The 24,575-nt window shown below is 58.7% G+C and overlaps 1 protein-coding gene across 1 annotated transcript in view; it reads left to right on the top strand.

Annotated features, from left to right (window-relative positions):
• Window positions 1-22,474, top strand: part of LOC134413768 (POU domain, class 6, transcription factor 1-like) — a gene marked incomplete at its 5' end in the record, with an annotated part of 34,619 nt that extends 12,145 nt beyond the window's left edge. Inside the window, 11 exon segments of the mRNA XM_063147803.1 lie at window positions 893-1,061; window positions 4,934-5,028; window positions 5,690-5,915; window positions 12,710-12,773; window positions 12,775-12,883; window positions 14,975-15,025; window positions 15,027-15,101; window positions 15,445-15,687; window positions 16,306-16,435; window positions 18,737-18,908; window positions 21,855-22,474. Of these exon segments, the coding sequence (XP_063003873.1) occupies window positions 893-1,061; window positions 4,934-5,028; window positions 5,690-5,915; window positions 12,710-12,773; window positions 12,775-12,883; window positions 14,975-15,025; window positions 15,027-15,101; window positions 15,445-15,687; window positions 16,306-16,435; window positions 18,737-18,908; window positions 21,855-22,200 (1,680 nt within the window).
• Between the last annotated feature and the right edge of the window lie 2,101 nt (window positions 22,475-24,575).

Here is a 24,575-nt window from a genome sequence, read left to right as displayed (position 1 = left end):
GGTTCTGTTTGGGGGTGCTGGTTCTGTTCGGAGGTGCTGTGGGTTTGGGAGTGCTGGCTCTGTTCCGGGGTTGTTGGTTCTGTTTGGGGGTCCCAGTTCTGTTTTGGGGGTGCTGCAGCTGTGGAGGTTTTGCTGTAGGTATCGGGGTGCTCGTTCTCTTCAGGGCGTGCTGGTCTGTTTGGGGGTGCTTTAGGTTTGGGGTGCCGGCTCCGTTTGGAGGTGCTCATTCTGTTTGGGGGTGCTAGTTCTGTTTGGGGGTGCCGGTCCTATTTGGGGATGCCGGTTCTGTTTGGGGGTGCTGGTTCTAGTTGGAGATGCCAGTGCTGTTTCGTGGTGTCGGCTCTGTTTTGGGGGCGCTGGTTCTGCTTTGGGGTGCTGCAGCTGTGGAGGTTTTGCTGTAGGTTTGGGATGCTTTACGTTTGGGGGTGCCGGTTCTGTTCAGGGGGTGCTGGTTCTGTTTGGGGGTGCTGCAGCTGTGGAGGTTTTGCTGTAGGTATCGGGAGGCTTTAGGTTTGAGGGTGCCGGTTCTGTTTTGGGGTGCTGGTTCTGGTTTGGGGCTGCTGGTTCTGTTTGGGGGGTACTGCTGCTGTGGGGGCTTTGCTGTAGCTTTGGGGGTGCTGCAGGTAAGGGCGTGCTTTAGCTGTGGGGGTGCTGTGAGTTTGGGGGTGCCGCTGGCAGCGTTTCACCCGCCCGACGTGTCAGCCGGGGGTGCCCCTGGAGTTGGGGCGCTGACAGCAAAGCTCCGAGCTGTTGGGGGCTGGGGCTCCCCCACCGTTCCTCGATCCCGCGGGGTTCAGGTGGGCTCTGCACCCCAAAACCAGGGAGACGGGGGGGCCCTGGGGGGCGCGGCCGGGGTGACGCACCCGGAGCTAATTTTGGGGTTCATTTCCAGGTTATTGTCATGTCCAGCCACGAGACCATCCGGGTGCTGGAGGTGGGGGTGGATGGGGACCCCAAAACGACCGGGGAGGGAGCGGGGGGGTCCCCGGCACAGGGGGGCCCCCCAGGTGTGGAGGACGCTCCCGCCAGCACCCCGAGCTCGTCTGGCGGGGAGGCGGCAGGTGAGAAACCCTTCCCTTCCCTTCCCTTCCCTTCCCTTCCCTTCCCTTCCCTTCCCTTCCCTTCCCTTCCCTTCCCTTCCCTTCCTTCCCTTCCCTTCCCTTCCCTTCCCTTCCCTTCCCTTCCCTTCCCTTCCCTTCCCTTCCCTTCCCTTCCCTTCCCTTCCCTTCCCTTCCCTTCCCTTCCCTTCCCTTCCCTTCCCTTCCCTTCCCTTCCCTTCCCTTCCCTTCCCTTCCCTTCCCTTCCCTTCCCTTCCTTTCCCTTCCCGGGATCGTTCCCAGCACTTCCCCATGATTTATTTAAAGTATGGATATTGATCTAGTACCGAAATCCAACTGTGACGGACAAAAACTCTTAACAGTTCAAAGTTACAAAGTGGATGTTTATAGTAGGATAACTCCCAAATACACACTGCAATTTACAGGTGATTACAGAGTCCTTTTATCAGTACAAGTATTGAACACCCAAAACACAAATACATATTCATAACTTGGGTACATCCCATTCCCAGTATGGATATTGGTCTATGGCTTTTGATATCCAAAACCTATGGATTTTGATATCCATAGATATCAATTCAATACAAGTATTGAATACCCAAAATACAAATGCATATTTCATAACTTTGGAACATCCCATTCCCATTATGGATATTGATCTAGTACCAATATCCAAAAACTCTCTGACAGTTTAGAGTTAGAAAGTGGATGTTTGTTGTGAGATAACTCCCAAATACACACTGCAATTTACAGGTGATCACAGAGTCCTTTTATCTATACAAGCATGAAGTACCCAAAATGCAAATACTTATTCATAACTTTGGTACATCCCATTCCCAATATGGATATTGATCACTGGATTTTGATATCTGTCGCAGACATTTCTTCACAGAAATCCTTTCTTTTGGATTTCTGTGTCTTCTGGAGGCCAGAGGCCTCGGAAGACAAGGTAAACAATTATTATCAGCTGCTGTGGAATATAATGGGACGCACCTTGATTGGCTCATTTTGATGCCGAATTTTGCCCCAAAAGGCGAGAATAACTGCCTAAGAGACTCAGCTTAAGTCAAATAAGCAGGAGGTATTTTATTGCGACGCGTCGGAGAAATCACAAAATGGATTTCTAAGTTTCTCGTAACAAAGGCAAGCTTTTTATACAGTTTTGGATATAGGATTACATCAGATCATATACATAATCATATCTTTGCATGAATATTCATATGGGGCGTGGCATAGGCGGAGCATGGGCGGGGACACCTCTTTTGAGGATCATCTTCTGGGGTCTCTTGATGAGTCTTCTTCTTTGAACTTTTGAACTTCTTTCTTAATTTGGCCAATTCTCGGTGTACTTGGCTTGGTCCCCATGGCTTGGCAAAGCTCTTAGGGTCAGTTTGACATTGTTGGCTCTGAACATGCTTAGCTCATCAGTTCCCCTATCTTTATCTCTCTTTCTTGTCATTGTGTTCTATGCTTTAGCTGATTTGTTGCTCTATGTGTTTCTTAAATGCTATGATTTCTTCAAATGCCTCACATTCTATGTTTTAACTCATTATTCCTTGAAGGCTATCTGTTTTGGGGCTTCAATTTTCTTTGTTTATAATTAAGGGCCAATCACAAAGTGTAAGCCAGGGACTCAGTCCTTGAACACAACTTTGTTATAGATTCTTTCTATCTATTCTTAGCCTAGCCTAGCTGCTCTGCAAACCTCTCTCTATATTCTATTAGCATAGTCCTAATGTATTATATATAATATCTTAATAAATCAGCCTTCTGATTCAAGAAACAAGATTCACCTCCTCTCTCTCACCAGCTGCAACCCACATAGGCGCTGTAATAGATATCCATAGATATCAATTCAATACAAGTATTGAATACCCAAAATACAAATGCATATTCATAACTTTGGTACATCTCATTTCCAACATGGATATTGATCTAGTGCCGATATCCAACCGTGAGGGACAAAAACTCCAACAGTTTAGAGTTAGAAAGTGAATGTTTTTTGTGGGATAGCTCCCAAATACACACTGCAATTTACAGGTGATCACAGAGTCCTTTTATCTATACAAGTATTGAATACCCAAAATACAAATGCATATTCATAACTTTGGTACATCCCATTCCCTGTTTCCCATGGCAATTAGTCCAAAAGCCATTAGGCATGCGCGGTTTGTTCCTTGAAATGGGGTCCCTTTCATGGGGAAAGGTCCCAAAATAAGGAAGTAAATTAAGTCTTCCTCCTTCTGACCTTTCTACCTTTTCAATGCAAATGTGACAAATGAACCCATTGGTAGAACTCCCACTCCCCATCTTCAACTGGTTTCAGAGCAGAGGAGGCCTACAATTGTCTTATGTTCCTAAAATCTATTTATCAGTTTCTATATTCTTCATTATAAACCCAGCTAACCCAACATCGTGCTGACAAGCAATCAATTATTAGTTAACTCTTAACTTCATCAAGGCCTGCCCATTTATTTTAATTAACTCCAATAAAGCTTATCTCTAACTGAAATCCTAGCTCCTCTAAAATCTCTAAATTCCTTCAAGTTTATGCCTCACTCGGGTCTCCCATTCCCGAGATCATTCCCGGCCGTTCCCCGGCTCTCTCCCTCCCGGGATCATTCCCGGTGGCCCCCGTGTCTTTCCCATCCCGGGATCGTTCCCGGCAGTTCCCTGGGTCTCCCCTGGATCCTTCCCCGGGTCTCTCTGTCCCGGGATTATTCCCGGTGCCCCCCAGCTCTCTCCTTCCCGCGATCGTTCCCGGTTCCCCCTGGGTCTCTCCCTCCCGGGATCATTCCTTGTGCCTCTCGGGTCTCCCGTTCCCCCCGGGATCGTTCCCGGCGCTTCCCCCGGGTCTCTCCCTCTCAGGATCGTTCCCGGCAGTTCCCCGAGTCTCTCCTTGCCTGGATCGTTTCCCCCGGGTCTCTTCTTTCCGGGATCGTCCCCGGTTCCCCCGGGTCTCTCGTTCCTGGCATCGTTCCCGGTGCCCCCCTTGTCTCCCATTCCCGGGATCGTTCTCAGCGGTTCCCCGGTTCTCTCCATCCCGGGATCGTTCCCGGTGCTCCCCGGGTCTCCCCGGCATCATTCCCGGCGGTTTCCTGTGTCTCTCCCATTCCGGGATCGTTCCCCGCAGTTCCCTGGGTCTCTCCTTCCCTGGATCATTCCCTGTGCCCCCCATGTCTCTCCTTCCCGGGATCGCTCCCTCCCGGATCTCTCCCTCCCAGGATCGTTCCCGGTTCCCTCTGGGTCTCTCGTTCCCGGCATCGTTCCATGCGGTTCCCCCGGATTTCCCACTCCCGGGATCATTCCTGGTGCCTCCCTGGTCTCTCCCTCCCGGGATCGTTCCCGGTTCCCCCTGGGTGTTTCCCTCCCGGGATCGTTCCCGGTGCTCCCCGGCTCTCCCATTCCCGGGATCGTTCCCGGGTCCCTCCCTGGAGCCAAGGCTGTGTCTGGTTTGTGTCACCTGGGCTGCTCCGCGCTCCTGCTGCGGGTCCTCCCCCCGTCAGCTCTCGTTTTGGGGAGATCCCGCTTTATTCCTCGCTGCTTGCTGGCCAGCGCCCCAAATCCGGCAGGACACACCCCTGTCCACTGTCCGTGTCCCCTGTCACCTGCCCCCCGTCACCTGTCCCTGTCTCCTGTCCCTGTCTCCTGTCCCTGTCTCCTGTCCCCTGTCACCTGTCCCCTGTCTCTCCTGCCGAGGGAGGATGCCACCCCCGGCTGTTGGTGGCTGTCACCGCCCTGGTCACACCGGGGCTGGTCCGGATCCCTGCCCCTCCTGCGTCCCCTCCCCGGGCTCTGAGCGCACCTGAGCACACCTGGGGGAGGCCGTGCAGAGTTTGGGTGTCTCCCCCTGACCCCCACCCGTTCTCCCCCAGGTAAAGCCAAAGCAGCGTCGCCCGCCCCGGTGGCCTCGAGCCCCGCCCCGAGCCAGCCCGGCGTGACACACCTGGCCGTGCAGGCCACGCCACAGGTAACTGTCCCCCGGGGCTGGGGGGCATGGGGGACCCCGGGGGAGGTGGCCGCAAGCAGGGGGTGGCCAGGTAAGGGGGACCCCTTTTGTCCCCCCACGCAGAACTGGGGAAGAAGGGAAGGTCCGGGTGCCCCTTGTGTCCCTATGGAGAAGGGGTTCAGGGGTAGGGGGGACCCCGAGGTGAAGGGGATCCCCTCTCTGCCCCCCATCCCCACACAGCGGGGTCAGCAGTAATGGGGGGACCCCTTAATCCCCTCCAGAGAGGCTCCACAGCCCCCCCCAGTGCCCCCCAGTTCACAGAGCTCCCCACGGAGAGGGGTTCCCAGTTCAGGGGGGCTCCCCCTTTGCTTCCCCCGCCCCAGAGATTCACCAGGGAGCCCCCCAGTTACCCGAGGGATTCCCAGTACAGGGGGGCTCTCCCTTTGCCCCCCCCCCCAGAGGGATTCCCCGGGGATTTCCCCTTTGCCCCCCCCCCCCCCAGAGGGATTCCCCGGGGATTTCCCCTTTGCCCCCCCCCAGAGGGATTCCCTGGGGGTTCCCCCCTTTTCCCCCTCCCCCGAGGGGTGTCCCAGGCGGGGCGGGGGGTCCCCGCGGGGGTTTCCCTGATGCTGAGCAGGGCGTTGATTTGTGTTTCTCTTTCAAATCTCATTTATCTCCGCAGGTGTTGGCTCAGGAAAGCTTAGCCACAGGTGTGACAGGAGTAATGGTTCCGGCAGGGACAGTTACTCAACCTCTTCTTATCCCCATCAGTATTGCAGGTCAGGTGACAGGCCAGCAGGCGCTGGCCCTGGTGACAATTCCCACAGCAACGCTCGCCGCGCTCCCGGGACTGACGCCGGCGGCACCTGCGGGGGCGATTTTCAAACCGCCCGTAGCCAATCTCACAGGTAACCCTGCCCGGAGCGGCCGGGCCGCGGCAGCGGCACCGGGATCTGACAGAGAACGGGAAGAGTTGGGGCTCCAGGTGCTACCGGGGATCTGACAGAGAACGGGAAGAGTTGGGGCTCCAGGTGCTACCGGGATCTGACAGAGAACGGGAAGAGTTGGGGCTCCAGGTGCTACCGGGATCTGACAGAGAACGGGAAGAGTTGGGGCTCCAGGTGCTACCGGGATCTGAGAGGAGAACGGGAAGAGTTGGGGCTCCAGGTGCTACCGGGATCTGAGAGGAGAACGGGAAGAGTTGGGGCTCCAGGTGCTACCGGGATCTGACAGAGAACGGGAAGAGTTGGGGCTCCAGATGTGGCTGCCGGAGCCCAATGGGCTTGGGAGATTTGAGTATTGAGCTGTAGATTTGGGGCTCCAGGTGTAGCTGCAGGAGCCAAATGGGCTTGGACTTGGGGGATTTGAGTATCAAGGTGCAGCTTTGGGGCTCCAGGTGAGGCACCTGGTGTAGATTTCCACATGCGACACCTGGTGTAGATTTGGGGCTCTAGGTGTGGCTCCAGGAGGGCTCTGAAATGGGCTTGAATTTGGGGGATTTGGGTATCAAATAAGGAGTAGTTTTGAGGCTCCAGGTGTGGCATCTGGTGTAGATTTCCAGGTGTGGCACCTGTTGGAGATTTAGGACTCCACATGTGGCACCTGATGGAGATTTGGGGCTCCAGGTGTGGCTGCAGAAGCCAATGGGCTTGGGAAATTTGAGTATGGAAGGTGTAGCTTTGAGGGTCCACCTGTGGCACTTGGTGTAGATTTGGGGTTGCAGGTGTGGCCTCTGGAGTATATTTCCGCATGTGGTCCCTGGTGTACATTTGGGGCTCCACCTGTGGCACTTGGTGGAGATTTGGGGCTCCAGGTGTGGCTGCAGGAGGGCTCTGAAATGGGCTTGAATTTGGCGGATTGAGTATAAAAGGTGAAGATTTGGGGCTCCAGAAGTGACACCTGGTGTAGCTTTGAGGCTCCACCTGTGGCACGTGCTGTAGATTTGGGGCATCAGGTCTGGAAGCAACAGGTGCTTACAACAGGTGAGGTCCAGGTAGATTTGGGGCTGCAGGTGTGGCTGGAGAAGCCCAATGGGCTTGGACTTGGTGGATTTGAGTATCAAGGTGTAGATTTGAGGCTCCACTTGTTGTAGATTTGGGCCTCCAGGTGTAGCACCTCGTGTAGATTTGAAGCTCCAGGTATGGCTACAGGAGGGCTCTGAAATGGGCTTGGATTTGAGTATAAAAGGTGCAGCTTTCAGGCTCCAGGTGTGGCCCCTGGTTTAGATTTGGGGCTCCGGATGTGGCACCTCGTTTAGATTTGGGACTCCAGGTGTGGCACCTGGTGTAGATTTCAGGCTCCAGGTGTGGCTGCAGGAGCTGAATGGGTTTGGACTTGGGGGATTTCAGTACCAAAGATGTAGCTTTGAGGCTCCAGGTGTGGCACCTGGTGCAGACTTGGGGCTCCAGAAGTGACACCTGGTGTAGCTTTAAGACTCCAGGTGTGGCACCTGATGGAGATTTGGGGCTGGCTCCAGGGGTGGCACCTGGTGTATATTTTGGGGCTCCACCTGTGGCACCTGGTGTAGCTTTGGGGTTCCAGGTGTGACACCTGGTATAGGTTTGGGGCTCCAGGTGTGGCACGTGCTTACAACAGATGAGGTCCAGGTAGTTTTGGGGCTCCAGGTGTGGCTGTGGTAGCTGAATGGGCTTGGACTTGGGGATTTGAGTATCGAAGGTGCAGCTTTGAGGCTCCACCTGTGGCACCTGGTGTGGCTTTGAGGCTCCAGATGTGGCACCTGGTGCAGATTTGGGGCTCCAGGTGTGGTACCTGGTTTAGGGCTCCAGGTATGACACCTAATGTAGATTTGGGGCTCCAGGTGTGGTTGCAGGAGGTGCAAATCTCACCAGGTTTGAGGCTCCTGGTGTAGATTTGGGGTTTCACCTGTGGCACAAGCTTTTGCAACAGTAGAAGTCCAGGTAGATTTGGGGCTCCGGGTGTGGCTGCAGGAGCCCAATGGGCTTGGGGAATTTGAGTATGGAAGCTGTAGCTTTCAGGCTCCAGGTGTAGCACCTGGTCTAGATTTGGGGCTCCAGGTGTGGCACGTGATGCAGATTTAGGGCTCCAGATGTGGCTCCCGGTGTAGTTTTGAGGCTCCAGATGTGGCTCCTGGTGTAGTTTTGGGGCTCCAGGTGCTGCTGCAGCTTCAGGAACCCAATGGGCTTGGAGATTTGAGTATTGAGCTGTAGATTTGGGGCTCCAGGTGTAGCTGCAGGAGCCAAATGGGCTTGGACTTGGGGGATTTGAGTATCAAGGTGCAGCTTTGGGGCTCCAGGTGAGGCACCTGGTGTAGATTTCCACATGCGACACCTGGTGTAGATTTGGGGCTCTAGGTGTGGCTCCAGGAGGGCTCTGAAATGGGCTTGAATTTGGGGGATTTGGGTATCAAATAAGGAGTAGTTTTGAGGCTCCAGGTGTGGCATCTGGTGTAGATTTCCAGGTGTGGCACCTGTTGGAGATTTAGGACTCCACATGTGGCACCTGATGGAGATTTGGGGCTCCAGGTGTGGCTGCAGAAGCCAATGGGCTTGGGAAATTTGAGTATGGAAGGTGTAGCTTTGAGGGTCCACCTGTGGCACTTGGTGTAGATTTGGGGTTGCAGGTGTGGCCTCTGGAGTATATTTCCGCATGTGGTCCCTGGTGTACATTTGGGGCTCCACCTGTGGCACTTGGTGGAGATTTGGGGCTCCAGGTGTGGCTGCAGGAGGGCTCTGAAATGGGCTTGAATTTGGCGGATTGAGTATAAAAGGTGAAGATTTGGGGCTCCAGAAGTGACACCTGGTGTAGCTTTGAGGCTCCACCTGTGGCACGTGCTGTAGATTTGGGGCATCAGGTCTGGAAGCAACAGGTGCTTACAACAGGTGAGGTCCAGGTAGATTTGGGGCTGCAGGTGTGGCTGGAGAAGCCCAATGGGCTTGGACTTGGTGGATTTGAGTATCAAGGTGTAGATTTGAGGCTCCACTTGTTGTAGATTTGGGCCTCCAGGTGTAGCACCTCGTGTAGATTTGAAGCTCCAGGTATGGCTACAGGAGGGCTCTGAAATGGGCTTGGATTTGAGTATAAAAGGTGCAGCTTTCAGGCTCCAGGTGTGGCCCCTGGTTTAGATTTGGGGCTCCGGATGTGGCACCTCGTTTAGATTTGGGACTCCAGGTGTGGCACCTGGTGTAGATTTCAGGCTCCAGGTGTGGCTGCAGGAGCTGAATGGGTTTGGTCAGTACCAAAGATGTAGCTTTGAGGCTCCAGGTGTGGCACCTGGTGCAGACTTGGGGCTCCAGAAGTGACACCTGGTGTAGCTTTAAGACTCCAGGTGTGGCACCTGATGGAGATTTGGGGCTGGCTCCAGGGGTGGCACTGGTGTATATTTTGGGGCTCCACCTGTGGCACCTGGTGTAGATTTGGGGTTCCAGGTGTGACACCTGGTATAGGTTTGGGGCTCCAGGTGTGGCACGTGCTTACAACAGATGAGGTCCAGGTAGTTTTGGGGCTCCAGGTGTGGCTGTGGTAGCTGAATGGGCTTGGACTTGGGGATTTGAGTATCGAAGGTGCAGCTTTGAGGCTCCACCTGTGGCACCTGGTGTGGCTTTGAGGCTCCAGATGTGGCACCTGGTGCAGATTTGGGGCTCCAGGTGTGGTACCTGGTTTAGGGCTCCAGGTATGACACCTAATGTAGATTTGGGGCTCCAGGTGTGGTTGCAGGAGGTTGCAAATCTCACCAGGTTTGAGGCTCCTGGTGTAGATTTGGGGTTTCACCTGTGGCACAAGCTTTTGCAACAGTAGAAGTCCAGGTAGATTTGGGGCTCCGGGTGTGGCTGCAGGAGCCCAATGGGCTTGGGGAATTTGAGTATGGAAGCTGTAGCTTTCAGGCTCCAGGTGTAGCACCTGGTCTAGATTTGGGGCTCCAGGTGTGGCACGTGATGCAGATTTAGGGCTCCAGATGTGGCTCCCGGTGTGTAGTTTTGAGGCTCCAGATGTGGCACCTGGTGTAGATTTGGGCTCCAGGTGCTGCTGCAGCTTCAGGAACCCAATGGGCTTGGGGCATTTGAGTATCAAGGTGTAGCTTTGAGGCTCCAGATGTGGCGCCTTATAGATTTGGGGTTCCATATGAGGTACCTGGTGCAGATCTGGGGCTCCAGGTGTGGCATCTAGTGTAGATATGGGGCTCTGGAAGTGACACCTGGTGTAGATTCAAGGCTCCATGTGTGGCCCCTGGACTAAATTTCCAGATGTGGCCCCCTAATCTAGATTTGAGGCTCCAGGTGTCACACCTGGTGTAGATTTGGGGGCTCCAGGTGTGGCCGCAGGAGGGCTTTGAAAATTTGGGGGATTTGAGTATCAAGGTGTAGCTTTGAGGCTCCACCTGTGGCACCAGGTGTAGATTTAGGGCTCTAGAAGTGACACCTGGTGTAGATCTGGGGCTCCAGATGTGGCACCTGGTGCAGATTTGGGGGCTCCAGATGCAGCTGCAGTTTCAGGAGCCCAATGGGCTTGGACTTGAGGGATTTGAGTATCGAAGGTGTAGCTCTGAGGCTCCAGATGTGACACCTGTTGGGGGTTTAGGACTCCACCTGTGGCACCTGCTGTAGATTTGGTGCTCCAGGTGTGGCACCTGGTGTAGATTTCCAGATGTGATGCCTGGTGTAGATTTGGGGCTCAGATGGCAGCTTCAGGAGCCCAATGGGCTTGGACTTGGGGGATTTGAGTACCGAAGGTGTAGCTCTGAGCTGCAGGTGTGGCACCTGGTGTAGATTTGGGGTTCCACATGTGGCACCTGGTGCAGATTTGGGGCTCCAGGTGTGGTACCTGGTTAGGGCTCCAGGTATGACACGTGCTTGCAACAGGTGAGATCCAAGTAGATTGGAGACTCCAGGTGTGACACCTGCTGTAGATTTGGGGCTCCAGGTGTGGAACCTGGTGTAGATTTGGGGCTCCAGGTGTGACACCTGGTGTAGATTTGGGGCTCCAGGTGTGACACCTGCTGTAGATTTGGGGCTCCAGGTGTGGAACCTGGTGTAGATTTGGGACTCCTGGTGTGGAACCTGGTGTAGATTTGGGGCTCCAGGTGTGGAACCTGTGTAGATTTGGGACTCCTGGTGTGGAACCTGGTGTAGATTTGGGGCTCCAGGTGTGCCTGCAGCTTCAGGAGCCCAGTGGGCTTGGATTTGGGAGATTTCAGTATCAAGGTGTAGCTTTCAGACTCCAGCTGTAGCACCTGCTGTAATTTTGGAGCTCCAGGTGTGGCTGCAGGAGTCCAATGGGCTTGGGGGATTTGAGTATGGAAGTGTAGGTTTGAGGCTCCACCTGTGGCACCTGCTGTAGATTTGGGGTTTCAGGTGTGGCTGCAGGAGCTGAATGGGCTTGGACTTGGGATTTGAAACCCGAAGGTGTAGCTCTTTGAGACTCCAGCTGTGGCTCCAGGTGCAGATTTGGGGCTCCAGGTGCAGCTCCAGATGAAGATTTAGGGCTCCGGGTGCAGATTTGGGGCTCCAGTTGTGGCTCCAGGTGCAGATTTTTGGGCTCCAGGTGCAGATTTTTGGCTCCAGGTGCAGACTTGGAGCTGCAGGTGCAGATTTGGTGTTCCAGGTGTAGTTCCAGGTGCAGATTTGGGGCTCGAGGTGCAGATTTGAGGCTCCAGGTGGGGCTCCAGGTGCAGATATGGGGCTCCAGGTGTAGCTCCAGGTGCAGATTTGAGGCTCCAGGTGCAGATTTTTGGCTCCAGGTACCGATTTGGGGCTCCAGCTGCAGCTTTGGGGCTCCAGATGTGGCTCCAGATGCAGATTAGGGGCTCCAGGTGCAGATTTCGGACTCCAGGTGTAGTTCCAGGTACCGATTTGGGGCTCCATGTGCAGATTTGGGGCTCCAGGTGCAGATTTGGGGCTTCAGGTGCAGATTTGGGTCTCCAAGTGGGGCTCCAGGTGTAGTTCCAGATGCAGATTTGGGCTCCAGGTGCAGATTTGGGCTCGAGAATGTGAATCCCACAGGGAGTGCAATGAGCATCTGGATGATTTGGGGCTCCAGGTGTGGCAACTAGGTGCAGATTTGAAGCTCGAGGTGCAGAATTGGGGTTCCAGGTGCAGTTTTGAGGCTCCAGGTGCAGATTTGGTGCTCCAGGGTGTGGCACCAGGTGCAGATTTTTGGCTCCAGGTGCAGATTTGGGATTCCAGGGGCAGATTTGAGGCTTCAGGTGAGGCTCCAGTGCAGATTTGGGGGTTCAGGTGCAGATTTGGGGCTCCAGGTGCAGATTTGGTGCTCCAGGTGTGGCACCAGGTGCAGATTTTTGGCTCCAGGTGCATATTTGGTGCTCCAGGTGCAGATTTTTTGGCTCCAGGTGCAGATTTGGGATTCCAGGGGCAGATTTGAGGCTTCAGGTGAGGCTCCAGGTGCACATTTGGGGTTTCAGGTGCACATTTGGGACTCCAGGTCCAGGTCTGAGGTTCCAGGTGTGCCCCCCCCCCCCCCCCCCCCCCCCCGCCACACCAGTGTGAACACCTCCAGGTGTGGACGGGGAGGGATCGACGCCATCTCTGGGTGGCTTTAGTGACCCTGCACCTGTGCCAGGTGTGTCGGGGGCCGTTTCGGGCAGCAGCCCCGGGTGCAGGCGACACCGCGGGAGGGAGGGGACACCCGGGGGGCTGGGCGGGGGGCGCGGCGCGCGTTGTGTGGCGGTGCCGGTGCCATCACTGACGGTGTCTCCGTCTCTCCGCAGCCGCCGCCGTGCTCAGCCCCGCCGTCCCGGCCGTGCCCGCGGTGCCGGCGCCGCGCCCGCCCCCGGGGCAAGCCCCCGCTGCTGCCCCAGCCCCCCCCGGCGCCCACCCCCCCAAAGGAGCCCCCGGTGGCCGTGCAGCCCCAGATCGCCGGACTGGCCTTTAACCCCGGCATTGTAAGGAGCGAGCCCGGCCCGGGGCCGGGAGTGGCGGGGCCGGGGCCGTGCCTCAGTTTCCTCCCGGGCAGGATCCCAGTCCCGGGGCCCAGAACGGGATCCCTGCCTCAGTTTCCCCAGAACAGGATCCCTGCCTCAGTTTCCCTAGCGAGGAATCCAGCCCCCGTGTCCCAGTACAGGATCCCAGCCTCAGTTTCCCCAGGCAGGATCCCACTCTGTTTCCACACGGCAGATTGTGACCTCAGTGTCCCTGGAGAGGATCCCAGCCTCAGTTTCCCTGTGCAGGATCCCTGCCTCAGTTTCCCCAGGCAATGTTCAGTTTCCCTGAACACAATCCCACCCTGATTTTATGTGCAAGATCCCTGCCTCAGTTTCCCCAGGCAGGATCCCAGCCCCCATTTCCAAGAATGAGATCCCTGCCTCAGTTTCCCTGTGCAGGAACCCTGCCTCAGTTTCCCCAAGCAGGATTCTGGTCTCAGTTTCCCCAGAACATGATTCCTGCCTCAGTTTCCCCAGGCAGGATTCTGGTCTCAGTTTCCCCAGAACATGATTCCTGCCTCAGTTTCCCCAGGCAGGATCCCAGCCCCGGGCCCAGAACGAGATCCCAGCCTCAGTTTCCCCAGAACAGGATCCCTGCCTCAGTTTCCCCAGGCAATGTTCAGTTTCCCTGTGCACAATCCCAGCCTGGTTTTACAGGCAAGATTCCTGCCTCAGTTTCCCCAGAACAGGATCCCTGCCTCAGTTTCCCAGGTGGGATCCCTGCCTCAGTTTCCCCAAGCAGGATCCCTGCCTCAGTTTCCCAGGTGGGATCCCTGCCTCAGTTTCCCCAAGCAGGATTCCATCCCCGGGCCCAGAACGAGATCCCTGTCTCAGTTTCCCTGTGCAGGATCCCTGCCTCAGTTTCCCCAAGCAGGATTCTGGTCTCAGTTTCCCCAGAACGAGATCCCTGCCTCAGTTTCCCCAAGCAGGATTCTGGTCTCAGTTTCCCCAGAACACGATCCCTGCCTCAGTTTCCCCAGGCAGGATTCTGGTCTCAGTTTCCCCAGAACACGATCCCTGCCTCAGTTTCCCCAGGCAGGATCCCAGCCCCGGGCCCAGAACGAGATCCCTGCCTCAGTTTCCCTGTGCAGGATCCCTGTCTCAGTGTCCCTGGAGAGAATCCCTGCCTCAGTTTCCCCACGATAAGATCCCAGGTGGGATCCCAGCCTCAGTTTCCCCAAGCAGGATCCCTGCCTCAGATTCCTCAAAACACAATCCCAGCCTCAGTTTCCCCAGGTAGGATCCCAGCCCCGAGGCCCAGAATGGGATCCCTGCCTCAGTTTCCCCAGAACGAGATCCCTGCCTCAGTTTCCCCAGAACAGGATCCCTGCCTCAGTTTCCCAGGTGGGATCCCAGCCTCAGTTTCCCCAGTGCAGGATTCCAGTCCCCCTGTCCCAGAACGAGATCTCAGCCTCAGTTTCCCCAAGCAGGATTCCAGCCTGATTTTACGTGCAAGATCCCTGCCTCAGTTTCCCTGAACTCAATCCCTGCCTCAGTTTCCCCAGAACACAACCCCTGCCTCAGTTTCCCTGAACTCAATCCCTGCCTCAGTTTCCCCAATGCAGGATTCTGGACTCAGTTTCCCTGGGCAGGATCCCTGCCTCAGTTTCCCCCGAACTCAATCCCGGCCTCAGTTTCCCTGAACTCAATCCCTGCCTCAGTTTCCCCAATGCAGGATTCCAGCCTCAGTTTCCCCAGAACACAACCCCTGCCTCAGTTTCCCTGAACTCAATCCCAGCCTCAGTTTCCCCAGAACACAACCCCTGCCTCAGTTTCCCTGAACTCAATCCCAGCCTCAGTTTCCCCAGAACACAACCCCTGCCTCAGTTTCCCTGAACTCAATCCCAGCCTCAGTTTCCCCACCCCAAGAAGCTGCAGCTCTGCTTTGGGCAGCTCCCAGCAGAGGGATTTAGGGATTTATGGATTTAGGGATTTATGGATTTATGGATTTAGGGACCCCCAGGGACCCCAGCGGCCACTGGGAGGGCGGGTACCTCCCCCGGGGGTCCCGGTGCCCCCCGGCCCCGCTCTGACCCCGTTTCCATCTCGCAGCTCACGGCGGCTCTGGGGGCGCAGCCGCAGATCCTGGGGTCCCTCAGCGCCCCCCCCCGTGATCGCCACCCCCCTGCCCAGCGTGCAGGGGATCCCGGGGCAGCTGCTGAGCACCGCCCAGGGCCAGGTACGCGGGCTCACCTGTCCGTGCCCCCCCCGGGGCGGTGACACCTGGGGCGGGGGTCCCGGCTGTTCCCGGGGCCGTGTCCCCCCTCAGGGCCGGTTTTGGGGTCCCCCATCACTGTGTCCCCCCCCCAGGTGATCGGGACCTTGCCGTGGGACCCTCGGGGTGGGTGTTTGGGGTCCCCCATTGCTGTGTCCCCCCCCCCAGGTGATCGGGACTCTCGGGGTGGGTGTTTGGGGTCCCCCATTGCTGTGTCCCCCCCCCAGGTGATCGGGACCCTGCCGTGGCCCCCGTACCCCCTCGGGGTGGGTGTTTGGGGTCCCCCATTGCTGTGTCCCCCCCCCAGGTGATCGGGACCCTGCCGTGGGTCGTGGCCCCCCCCGGGGTGGCCGCGGCCGCCCCCGCGCCGGCCCCGCCCAGCCTGCAGGTGACAGCGGTGACCCCGCAGCTGCTGCTGAACGCGCAGGGCCAGGTGATCGCCACGCTGGGCGCCACGCTGGCCACGGGGACAGCCCTGGCCGCCGCCCCCCCCGCGCCCGCCCCCGGCAAGAAAAACGGCCCCGCTGAGCAGCCCCCCATCAAGAGCGAGGTGAGGCCGCACCCCGAGAGCCCCTGAGCCCCCCGAGACACCCTGAGACCCCCTGAGCCCCCCCCCCCAGTCATCCCCGAGACCCCCGAGTCACCCTGAGTCACCCTGAGTTACCCTGAGTTACCCCGAGACGCCACGAGTCATCCTGAGCCCCCCAAGACACCCTGAGCCCCCTGAGCCCCTCGAGTCACCTCAAGACCTCCCCAAGTCACCCTGAGACCGTCTGAGCCCCCCCAAGTCACCTTGACCCTCCCCCGAGACCCCCCGAGTCGCCCCGAGACCCCTTGAGCCCCCCCAAGTCACCCCGAGCCCCCCGAGTCAGGGTCACCCCCCAGGTTACCCCGCAAGTCACTCCTGGGTTCCCCCCCCCCAGGCCCCCAGGTCATCCCTGGGTCCCTCCAAGTCCCCCCATGTCACCCCCGTGTCCCCCCACGTCCAGCTTCCCCCCTGGTCTCCCCCAGGTCCCCCCATGTCACCCTCGGTCCCCCCAGGTAACCTCCGGTCCCCCCTATGTCACCCCTGGTCCCCTCAGGTGATCCTCAGTCCCCTCCATGTCACCCCTGGGTCACCCCCATGTCACCCCTGGGTCACCCCCATGTCACCCCTGTGTCCCCCCAGGTCCAGCCCATCCAGCCGGCCCCCGCGGGGGTGGGGCCGAGCCCCCCGGCCGTGCCCAAGGTGTCGGTGCCGCCATCGCCGGGGCCCGGCCCGGGCTCCGAGACCCCGACCGTGAGCCAGCTGGTGGCCAGTGAGTGCTGGGGCGCTGGGGGGACTGGGGGAACTGAGGGGACTGGGGGAACTGGGGGAACTGGGGGCACTGGGGGAACTGGGGGGACTGGGGGGACTGGGGGAACTGGGGGAACTGGGGGGAACTGGGGGGACTGGGGGGACTGGGGGAACTGGGGGGAACTGGGGGGACTGGGGGAACTGGGGGGAACTGGGGGGACTGGGGGGACTGGGGGCACTGGGGGGAACTGGGGGGAACTGGGGGAACTGGGGGGACTGGGGGGAACTGGGGGGAACTGGGGGGACTGGGGGGACTGGGGGAACTGGGGGGAACTGGGGGCACTGGGGGAACTGGGGGCACTGGGGGAACTGGGGGGAACTGGGGTGACTGGGGGGACTGGGGGAACTGGGGGAACTGGGGGCACTGGGGGGAACTGGGGGCACTGGTGGCCAGTGAGTGCTGGGGCGCTGGGGGAACTGGGAGCACTGGTAGAACTAGGGGCACTGGGAGAACTAGGAGTGCTGGGGGTACTGGGAGCACTGGGAGTGCTGGGGGGACTGGGAGCACTGGGAGTGCTGGGGGAACTGGGGGCACTGGGAGCTCTGGGGGCCGCTGGGGAGCACTGGGAGCACTGGGAGCACTGGGAGCACTGGGGGGACTGGGGGGACTGGGGGCACTGGGAGCTCTGGGGGCCAGTGAGTGCTGGGGGCACTGGGAGCAATGGGAGAGCTGGGAGCCCTGGGAGCGCTGCGGGGACTGGGGACACTGGGGGGACTGAGGGCACTGGGAGCATTGGGAGTACTGGGAGCACTGGGGGCACTGGGAGCACTGGAGGGACTGGGAGGGGGGTGGCAGGGGCTGGCACGGCTGGCACGGGGGGGGTGGGCTCAGGGGGGACGGTGGGAAGGGGCATGGCAAGAACTGGGATTGCGTGGGGAGAGGGATTAATGGGATCTGAGGTCCCCTGGTAACAGAGGGGTCTGGAAAGTGTTGGGAAGATCAGGGTGTGGGATCCCTGGGAAGAGATAAGAGGGACTGTGGGAAAAAGGGATAATGGGGTGTGGGGTCCCTGGGAGGAGGATAATGGGGTCTGGGGTCCCCTGGCGACAGTGGGGTCTGGACAGTTTTGGGAAGAGAGAGATCAGAGCGTGGGATCCCTGGGAAGAGAATAACGAAGTGTGGGAGGAGATAAGAAGAGCTGGGGGAGGAGATAAGTGGGAAAAAGGGATAATGGGGTCTGGGAATCCTGGGCAGAGAAATAAGGGGAACTGGGAAGAGGGATAACAGGGACTGGGATCCCCTGGCAATTACAGGGACTTTCCCCTGGAAAGGGTTGGGAAGAGAGCTGTCAGTCTGGGATCCCTGGGAGGAGAATAACAAAGTGTGGGATCCCTGGGCACAGATAAGAGGGACTGTGGGAAAAAGCGATAATGGGGTCTGGGGTCCCTGGGAAGAGGGGTTATGGGGTCTGAAGTCCCTGGGGAAAGGGGTAATGAGGGTCTGGGCTCACTGGGCAGAGGAATAAGGGGAACTGGGAGGAGAGATAACAGGGCCTGGGGTCTTTGGGATTACCAGAGTCGGGGAACCACTGGGAGGAGGAAGCGCTGGGTCTGGGGTCCAGGGGAAAAGGGATAACAGGGACTGAGGTCCCTGGGCACTGCAGGCTCTGGGATCTGGGCACAGCAGGTCTGAGGTTCCTGGGCACAGGGGTTCTGGGGTCTGGGGCACAGCAGGTTCTGGGGTCCCTGGGCAGGTTCCCCTGGGCACAGCAGGCTCTGGGTCCCTGGGCACAGCAGATTCTGAGGTCCCTGGGCACAGCAGGTCTGGGCTCTGGACACAGCCGGTTCTGGAGTCTGGGGGCACTGCAGGCTCTGGGTTCCTGGGCACTGAAGGCTCTGGGTTCCAGGGCACTGCAGGCTCTGGGGTCCCCTGGGCATGTTCCCCTGGGCACAATGGGCTCTGGGATATGGGAGCACTGCAGGCTCTGGGGTGCCTGGGCACTGCAGGCTCTGGGATCTGGGGGCACAGTGGGCTCTGGGTCCCTGGGCAGGTTCCCCTGGGCACTGCAGGCTCTGGGCACAGCAGGTTCTGGGGTCCCTGGGCACAGTGGGCTCTGGGTCCCTGAGCACTGCAGGCTCTGGGCACAGCGGGTCTGGGGTCTGGGGCACAGCGGGTCTGGGGTCCCTGGGCCAGTTCCCCTGAGCGCAGCAGGCTCTGCGCACAATGGGCTCTGGGATATGGGGGCACTGCAGGCTCTGGGGTCCCTGGGCACAGCGGGCTCTGGGGTCCCCGGCCCCAGGCTCACCCCCCCGTGCCCCCCAGAGCCCCCCGCCCCGCCCAGCGCGGAGGAGGACGGGATCAACCTGGAGGAAATCCGGGAATTCGCCAAGAACTTCAAACTGCGGCGCCTCTCGCTGGGGCTGACCCAGACCCAGGTGGGGCAGGCGCTGACGGCCACCGAGGGCCCCGCCTACAGCCAGTCTGCCATCTGCAGGTATTGTCACCTGAGGGGACAGGTAATGGCACCTGGGGACAGGGACAGGGACAGGGACAGGGGCAGGGACAGGGCCATCTGCAGGTATTGTCACCTGAGGGGACAGGTAATGGCACCTGGGAACAGGGACAGGGACAGGGCCATCTGCAGGTATTGGCACCTGAGGGGACAGGTAATGGCACCTGGGGACAGGGACAGGGACAGGGCCATCTGCAGGTATTGGCATCTGGGGGACAGGGACAGGGGCAGGGGCAGGGGCAGGGCCATCTGCAGGTATTGTCACCTGAGGGGACAGGTTATGGCACCTAGGGACAGGGACAGGGACAGGGACAGGGCCATCTCTAGGTATTGGCACCTGGGGGACAGGTAATGGCACCTGGGAACAGGGACAGGGACAGGGGCAGGGACAGGGCCATCTGCAGGTATTGGCACCTGAGGGGACAGGGACAGGGGTAGGGACAGGGACAGGGACAGGTAATGGCACCTGAGGGGATGGGGACAGGGACAGGGCCATCTGCAGGTAATGGCACCTGAGGGACAGGGCCATCTGCAGGTATTGTCACCTGAGGGACAGGTAATGGCACCTGGGGGACAGGGACAGGTATTTTCACCTGAGGGGACAGGTAATGGCACCTGGGGACAGGTAATGGCACCTGGGGGACAGGGACAGGTAATGTCACCTGAGGGGCCATCTGCAGGTATTGGCACCTGGGGACAGGTAATGGCACCTGGGGGACAGGGACAGGGCCATCTGCAGGTATTGTCACTTGGGGGACAGGGACAGGTAATGGCACCTGGGGGACAGGGTCAGGTATTGTCACCTGAGGGGACAGGTAATGGCACCTGGGGGACAGGGACAGGGACAGGTAATGGCACCTGGGGGACAGGGTCAGGTATTGTCACCTGAGGGGACAGGTAATGGCACCTGGGGGACAGGGACAGGGACAGGTAATGTCACCTGAGTGGATGGGGACAGAGACAGGGACAGGGCCATCTGCAGGTAATGGCACCTGGGGGGACAGGGACAGGTAATGGGGGGTCATCTGCAGGTAATGGTACCTGAGGGGATGGGAACAGGGACAGGGACAGGGCCATTTGCAGGTAATGTGACCTGGGGGGACAGGGACAGGGCCATCTGCAGATAATGTCACCTGGGAGACAGGTAATGGCACCTGGGGGGACATCTGCAGGTAATGGCACCTGGGGGGACAGGGCTAGGACAGGGCCAGCTGCAGGTGAGGGGACAGGACAGTGACAGGGGGCAGGCCCAGGGACAGGAGGAGGAAAGGGGAAAAGATGGAAAATTGGGGGAAGGGAGAGGTGGAGAAAGGGAGGAAAACAGGAGGAAATTGGAGAGAAGAAGGAAAAGTCTGGGAAAGGAGGAAAAGCTGAGAATGGGGAAAGAAGGGAAAAGGAAAATTGGGAAAGGGAGGGGAACTGGAGCAAAAGGAAAATGGGCAAAGGAGGAAAATGGGAAAAGGAGGAAAGTGAGAAAAGGAAGGAAATGAGGCAAAGGAGGAAAATGGGCAAAGGGAAAATGGGACAGAGGAGGAAAATGGGACAGAGAAGGAAACTGAGAAAATAAAGGAAACTGAGAGTAAAAAAATAAGGAAATGGGCAAAGGAGGAAAGTGAAAAAAGGGAAAATGGGACAGAGGAGGAAAGTGAGATAAAAGGAGTGAAATGGACAAAGGAAGAAAGTGAAAAAAGGAAGGAAATGGGCAAAGGAAAAAACTGAGAGAAAAGGAAGGGAATGGAACAAGGAGGAAGGTTAGAAAAGGAAGGAATGGGCCAAGGAGGGTGCTGGGTGTTGCTCCCCCCTCACTGTCACCCCCAGTCCCAGCCTGCTGTCCCCTTGTCCCCATCCCTGAGGGTCTCCTGTGGCCTCCACATCCCCTCAGGTTTGACAAGGTGGACATCAGCCCCAAGATATCCCTGCCCAGTGTCCCCCCTGAATGTCCCCTGTGTCCCCCCTGTCTCCTGTGTCCCCTCTGAGTGTCCCCTGTGTCCCTAGATTCGAGAAGCTGGACATCATGTTGAGTGTCCCCTGAATGTTCCCCCTGAGTGTCCCCCATGTCCCCCTGTCCCCAGGTTTGAGAAGCTGGACATCCCCCCTGAATGTCCCTGAGTGTCCCCTAAGTGTCCCCTGAATGTCCCCTGTGTCCCCAGGTTCAAGAAGCTGGACATCCCCCCTTGAGTGTCCCCTTGAGTGTCCCTTGCATGTCCCCTGTCCCCACAGATTCAAGAAGCTGGGCACCCCCCCAAGTGTCCCCTGCGTGTCCCCTGTGTCCTCAGGTTCGAGAAGTTGGACATCACGCTGAGTGTCCCCTGAGTCTCCCCTGAGTCTCCCCATGTCCCCTGTGTCCCCCCTGTGTCCCCAGGTTCAAGAAGCTGGATATCACACAGAGCGTCCCCTGAATGTCCCCTGGCCCCGCAGGTTCGAGAAGCTGGACATCACTCTGTGTCCCCTGAGTGTCCCTTGCATGTCCCCATGTGACCCCAGGTTCGAGAAGCTGGACATCACTCTGTGTCCCCCCTGTGTGTCCCCCTGTCCCCCCCAGGTTTGAGAAGCTGGACATCATGCTGAGTGTCCCCTGAATGCCCCCATGTCCCCTTAGGTTCGAGAAGCTGGACATCACGCTCAAGTGTCTCCTGTGTCCCCCCTGAAGGTCCCCATGTCCCTGCAGGTTCAAGAAGCTGGACATCACAGTGTCCCCTGAATGTCCCCTGAGTGTCCCCTGTGTGTCCCCTGAGTGTCAACCCCCTGTCCCCTTAGGTTCGAGAAGCTGGACATCACTCCGTGTCCCCTGAGTGTCCCCATGTCCCCTTAGGTTCGAGAAGCTGGACATCACGCTGAATGTCCCCTGAGCGTCCCCTCTGTGTCCCCAGGTTCGAGAAGCTGGACATCACGCTGAATGTCCCCTGAGCGTCCCCTCTGTGTCCCCAGGTTCGAGAAGCTGGACATCACGCCCAAGAGCGCGCAGAAGCTGAAGCCGGTGCTGGAGAAGTGGCTGCGGGAGGCGGAGCAGCGGCAGCGCGAGGGGCAGCAGCACCTGCTGGAGTTCGTGGGCGGCGAGCCGGGCAAGAAGCGCAAGCGCCGCACCTCGTTCACGCCGCAGGCGCTGGAGGCGCTCAACGCGCACTTCGAGCGCAACGCGCTGCCCACGGGCGCGGAGATCACGCGCATCGCGCAGGAGCTGCGCTACGAGCGGGAGGTGGTGCGGGTGTGGTTCTGCAACCGCCGCCAGACGCTCAAGAACACCAGCAAGCTGAACGTGTTCCATGTGCCCTGAGGGCCGCGCCCGGCCCGGCTCTGCCCCGCCGACACCGACACCGGGACCGGACCGGACCGGACCGGGTGCAGCAGCGCCCGGGGCGCCGGGCTGGGAGCGCTGGGAGCGCCCGCGGGTCCGCCCCGGCTCCTGCCACAGCACTTTGGGCACTGCTCTGTCCCTCTGCCACCTGGTTCTGTCAGCGCACCTGTACCCGTGTCACCTGATTCTGTCACCGCACCTGTCCCTCTGCCACCTGGTTCTGTCACCGCACCTGTACCCGTGTCACCTGATTCTGTCACCGCACCTGTCCCTCTGCCACCTGGTTCTGTCACCGCACCTGTCCCTGTGTCACCTGGCTCTGTCACCGCACCTGTCCCTCTGCCACCTGGTTCTGTCACCACATCTGTACCTCTGTCCACCATGACTGTATCTGTGCCCATCCCCACTCTGCCCCTCAGCAAATACCAGTGCCCCGAGCTGGGAGCGCCCGCGGGTCCGCCCCGGCTCCTGCCAGCAGCACTTTGGGCACTGCTCTGTCCCTCTGCCACCTGGTTCCGTCACCGCACCTGTCCCTGTGTCACCTGTTCCATCAACACACCTCTACCTGTGTCACCTGGTTCTGTCACCACACCTGTCCCTGTGTCACCTATTCCATCAACACACCTGTCCCTGTGTCACCTGGTTCCGTCACTGCACCTGTCCCTGTGTCACCTGGTTCTGTCACCGCACCTGTCCCTCTGCCACCTGGTTCCGTCACCGCACCTGTACCCGTGTCACCTGATTCTGTCACCGCACCTGTCCCTCTGCCACCTGGTTCTGTCACCGCACCTGTACCCGTGTCACCTGGTTCTGTCACCGCACCTGTCCCTGTGTCACCTGGCTCTGTCACCGCACCTGTCCCTCTGCCACCTGGTTCCGTCACCGCACCTGTCCCTGTGTCACCTGTTCCATCACCACACCTCTACCTGTGTCACCTGGTTCTGTCACCGCACCTGTCCCTGTGTCACCTATTCCATCAACACACCTCTACCTGTGTCACCTGTTCCATCACCACACCTCTACCTGTGTCACCTGGTTCTGTCACCGCACCTGTCCCTGTGTCACCTGTTCCATCAACACACCTCTACCTGTGTCACCTGGTTCTGTCACCACACCTGTGCCTGTGTCACCTGGTTCTGTCACCGCACCTGTCCCTGTGTCACCTATTCCATCAACACACCTGTCCCTGTGTCACCTGGTTCCGTCACCGCACCTGTCCCCGTGTCACCTGGCTCTGTCACCGCACCTGTCCCTCTGCCACCTGGTTCTGTCACCGCACCTGTACCCGTGTCACCTGGTTCTGTCACCGCACCTGTCCCTCTGCCACCTGGTTCTGTCACCGCACCTGTACCCGTGTCACCTGGCTCTGTCACCGCACCTGTCCCTCTGCCACCTGGCTCTGTCACCGCACCTGTACCCGTGTCACCTGGTTCTGTCACCGCACCTGTACCCGTGTCACCTGTTCCATCAACACACCTGTCCCTGTGTCACCTCTTCCATCACCACACCTGTACCCGTGTCACCTGGTTCTGTCACCGCACCTGTCCCTGTGTCACCTGTTCCATCAACACACCTCTACCTGTGTCACCTGGTTCTGTCACCACACCTGTGCCTGTGTCACCTGGTTCCGACACCGCACCTGTCCCTGTGTCACCTATTCCATCAACACACCTGTCCCTGTGTCACCTGATTCCGTCACCGCACCTGTACCTGTGTCACCTGGTTCTGTCACCGCACCTGTCCCTGTGTCACCTGGTTCTGTCACCGCACCTATCCCTGTGTCACCTATTCCATCACCACACCTGTGCCTGTGTCAACCATGCCTATACCCCTGTCCAGCACACCTGCAGCTGTGCCCAGGTCCTTACCTGTGTCCACCATGCCCATACCTGTGTCCACCACACCGGTACCCATGTCTACCATGCCTGTAGCTGCGTCTACCACACCTGTACCTGTGTCCAGCACACCTGTGCTTGTGTTCAACCCCACTCTGCCCCTCAGAGACTCCCACATGCCCTAAACTGGGAGCGCTGGGAGCGCCCCTGTGTCCTCCCAGGCTCCTGCCAGCAGCACTTTGGGCACTGTTCCGTCCCTCTGCCACCTGGTTCTGTCACCACACCTGTCCCTCTGCCACCATGCCCATACCTGTGTCCACCATGCCTGTATCTGTGTCCACCACACCCAGACCTGTGTCCACCACACCTATACCTGTATCCAGGCCCTCACTTGTGTCCACCAGCCCAGACCTGTGTCCAACATTCAACGTCTTCCACAAGCTCTGAACTGGGAGCACTGGGAACATCCCAGTTCCCAGTCACAGTCCCCCCTGACCACCTGCCATCAGCCCTTCGGCC

This window comes from Melospiza melodia, unplaced genomic scaffold (genome assembly GCF_035770615.1).
Source record: "Melospiza melodia melodia isolate bMelMel2 unplaced genomic scaffold, bMelMel2.pri scaffold_51, whole genome shotgun sequence".
Classification (NCBI taxonomy): domain Eukaryota; kingdom Metazoa; phylum Chordata; class Aves; order Passeriformes; family Passerellidae; genus Melospiza; species Melospiza melodia.
Note: the sequence above shows the minus strand (reverse complement) of the source record. Positions and strands in the feature narration are given on the sequence as shown.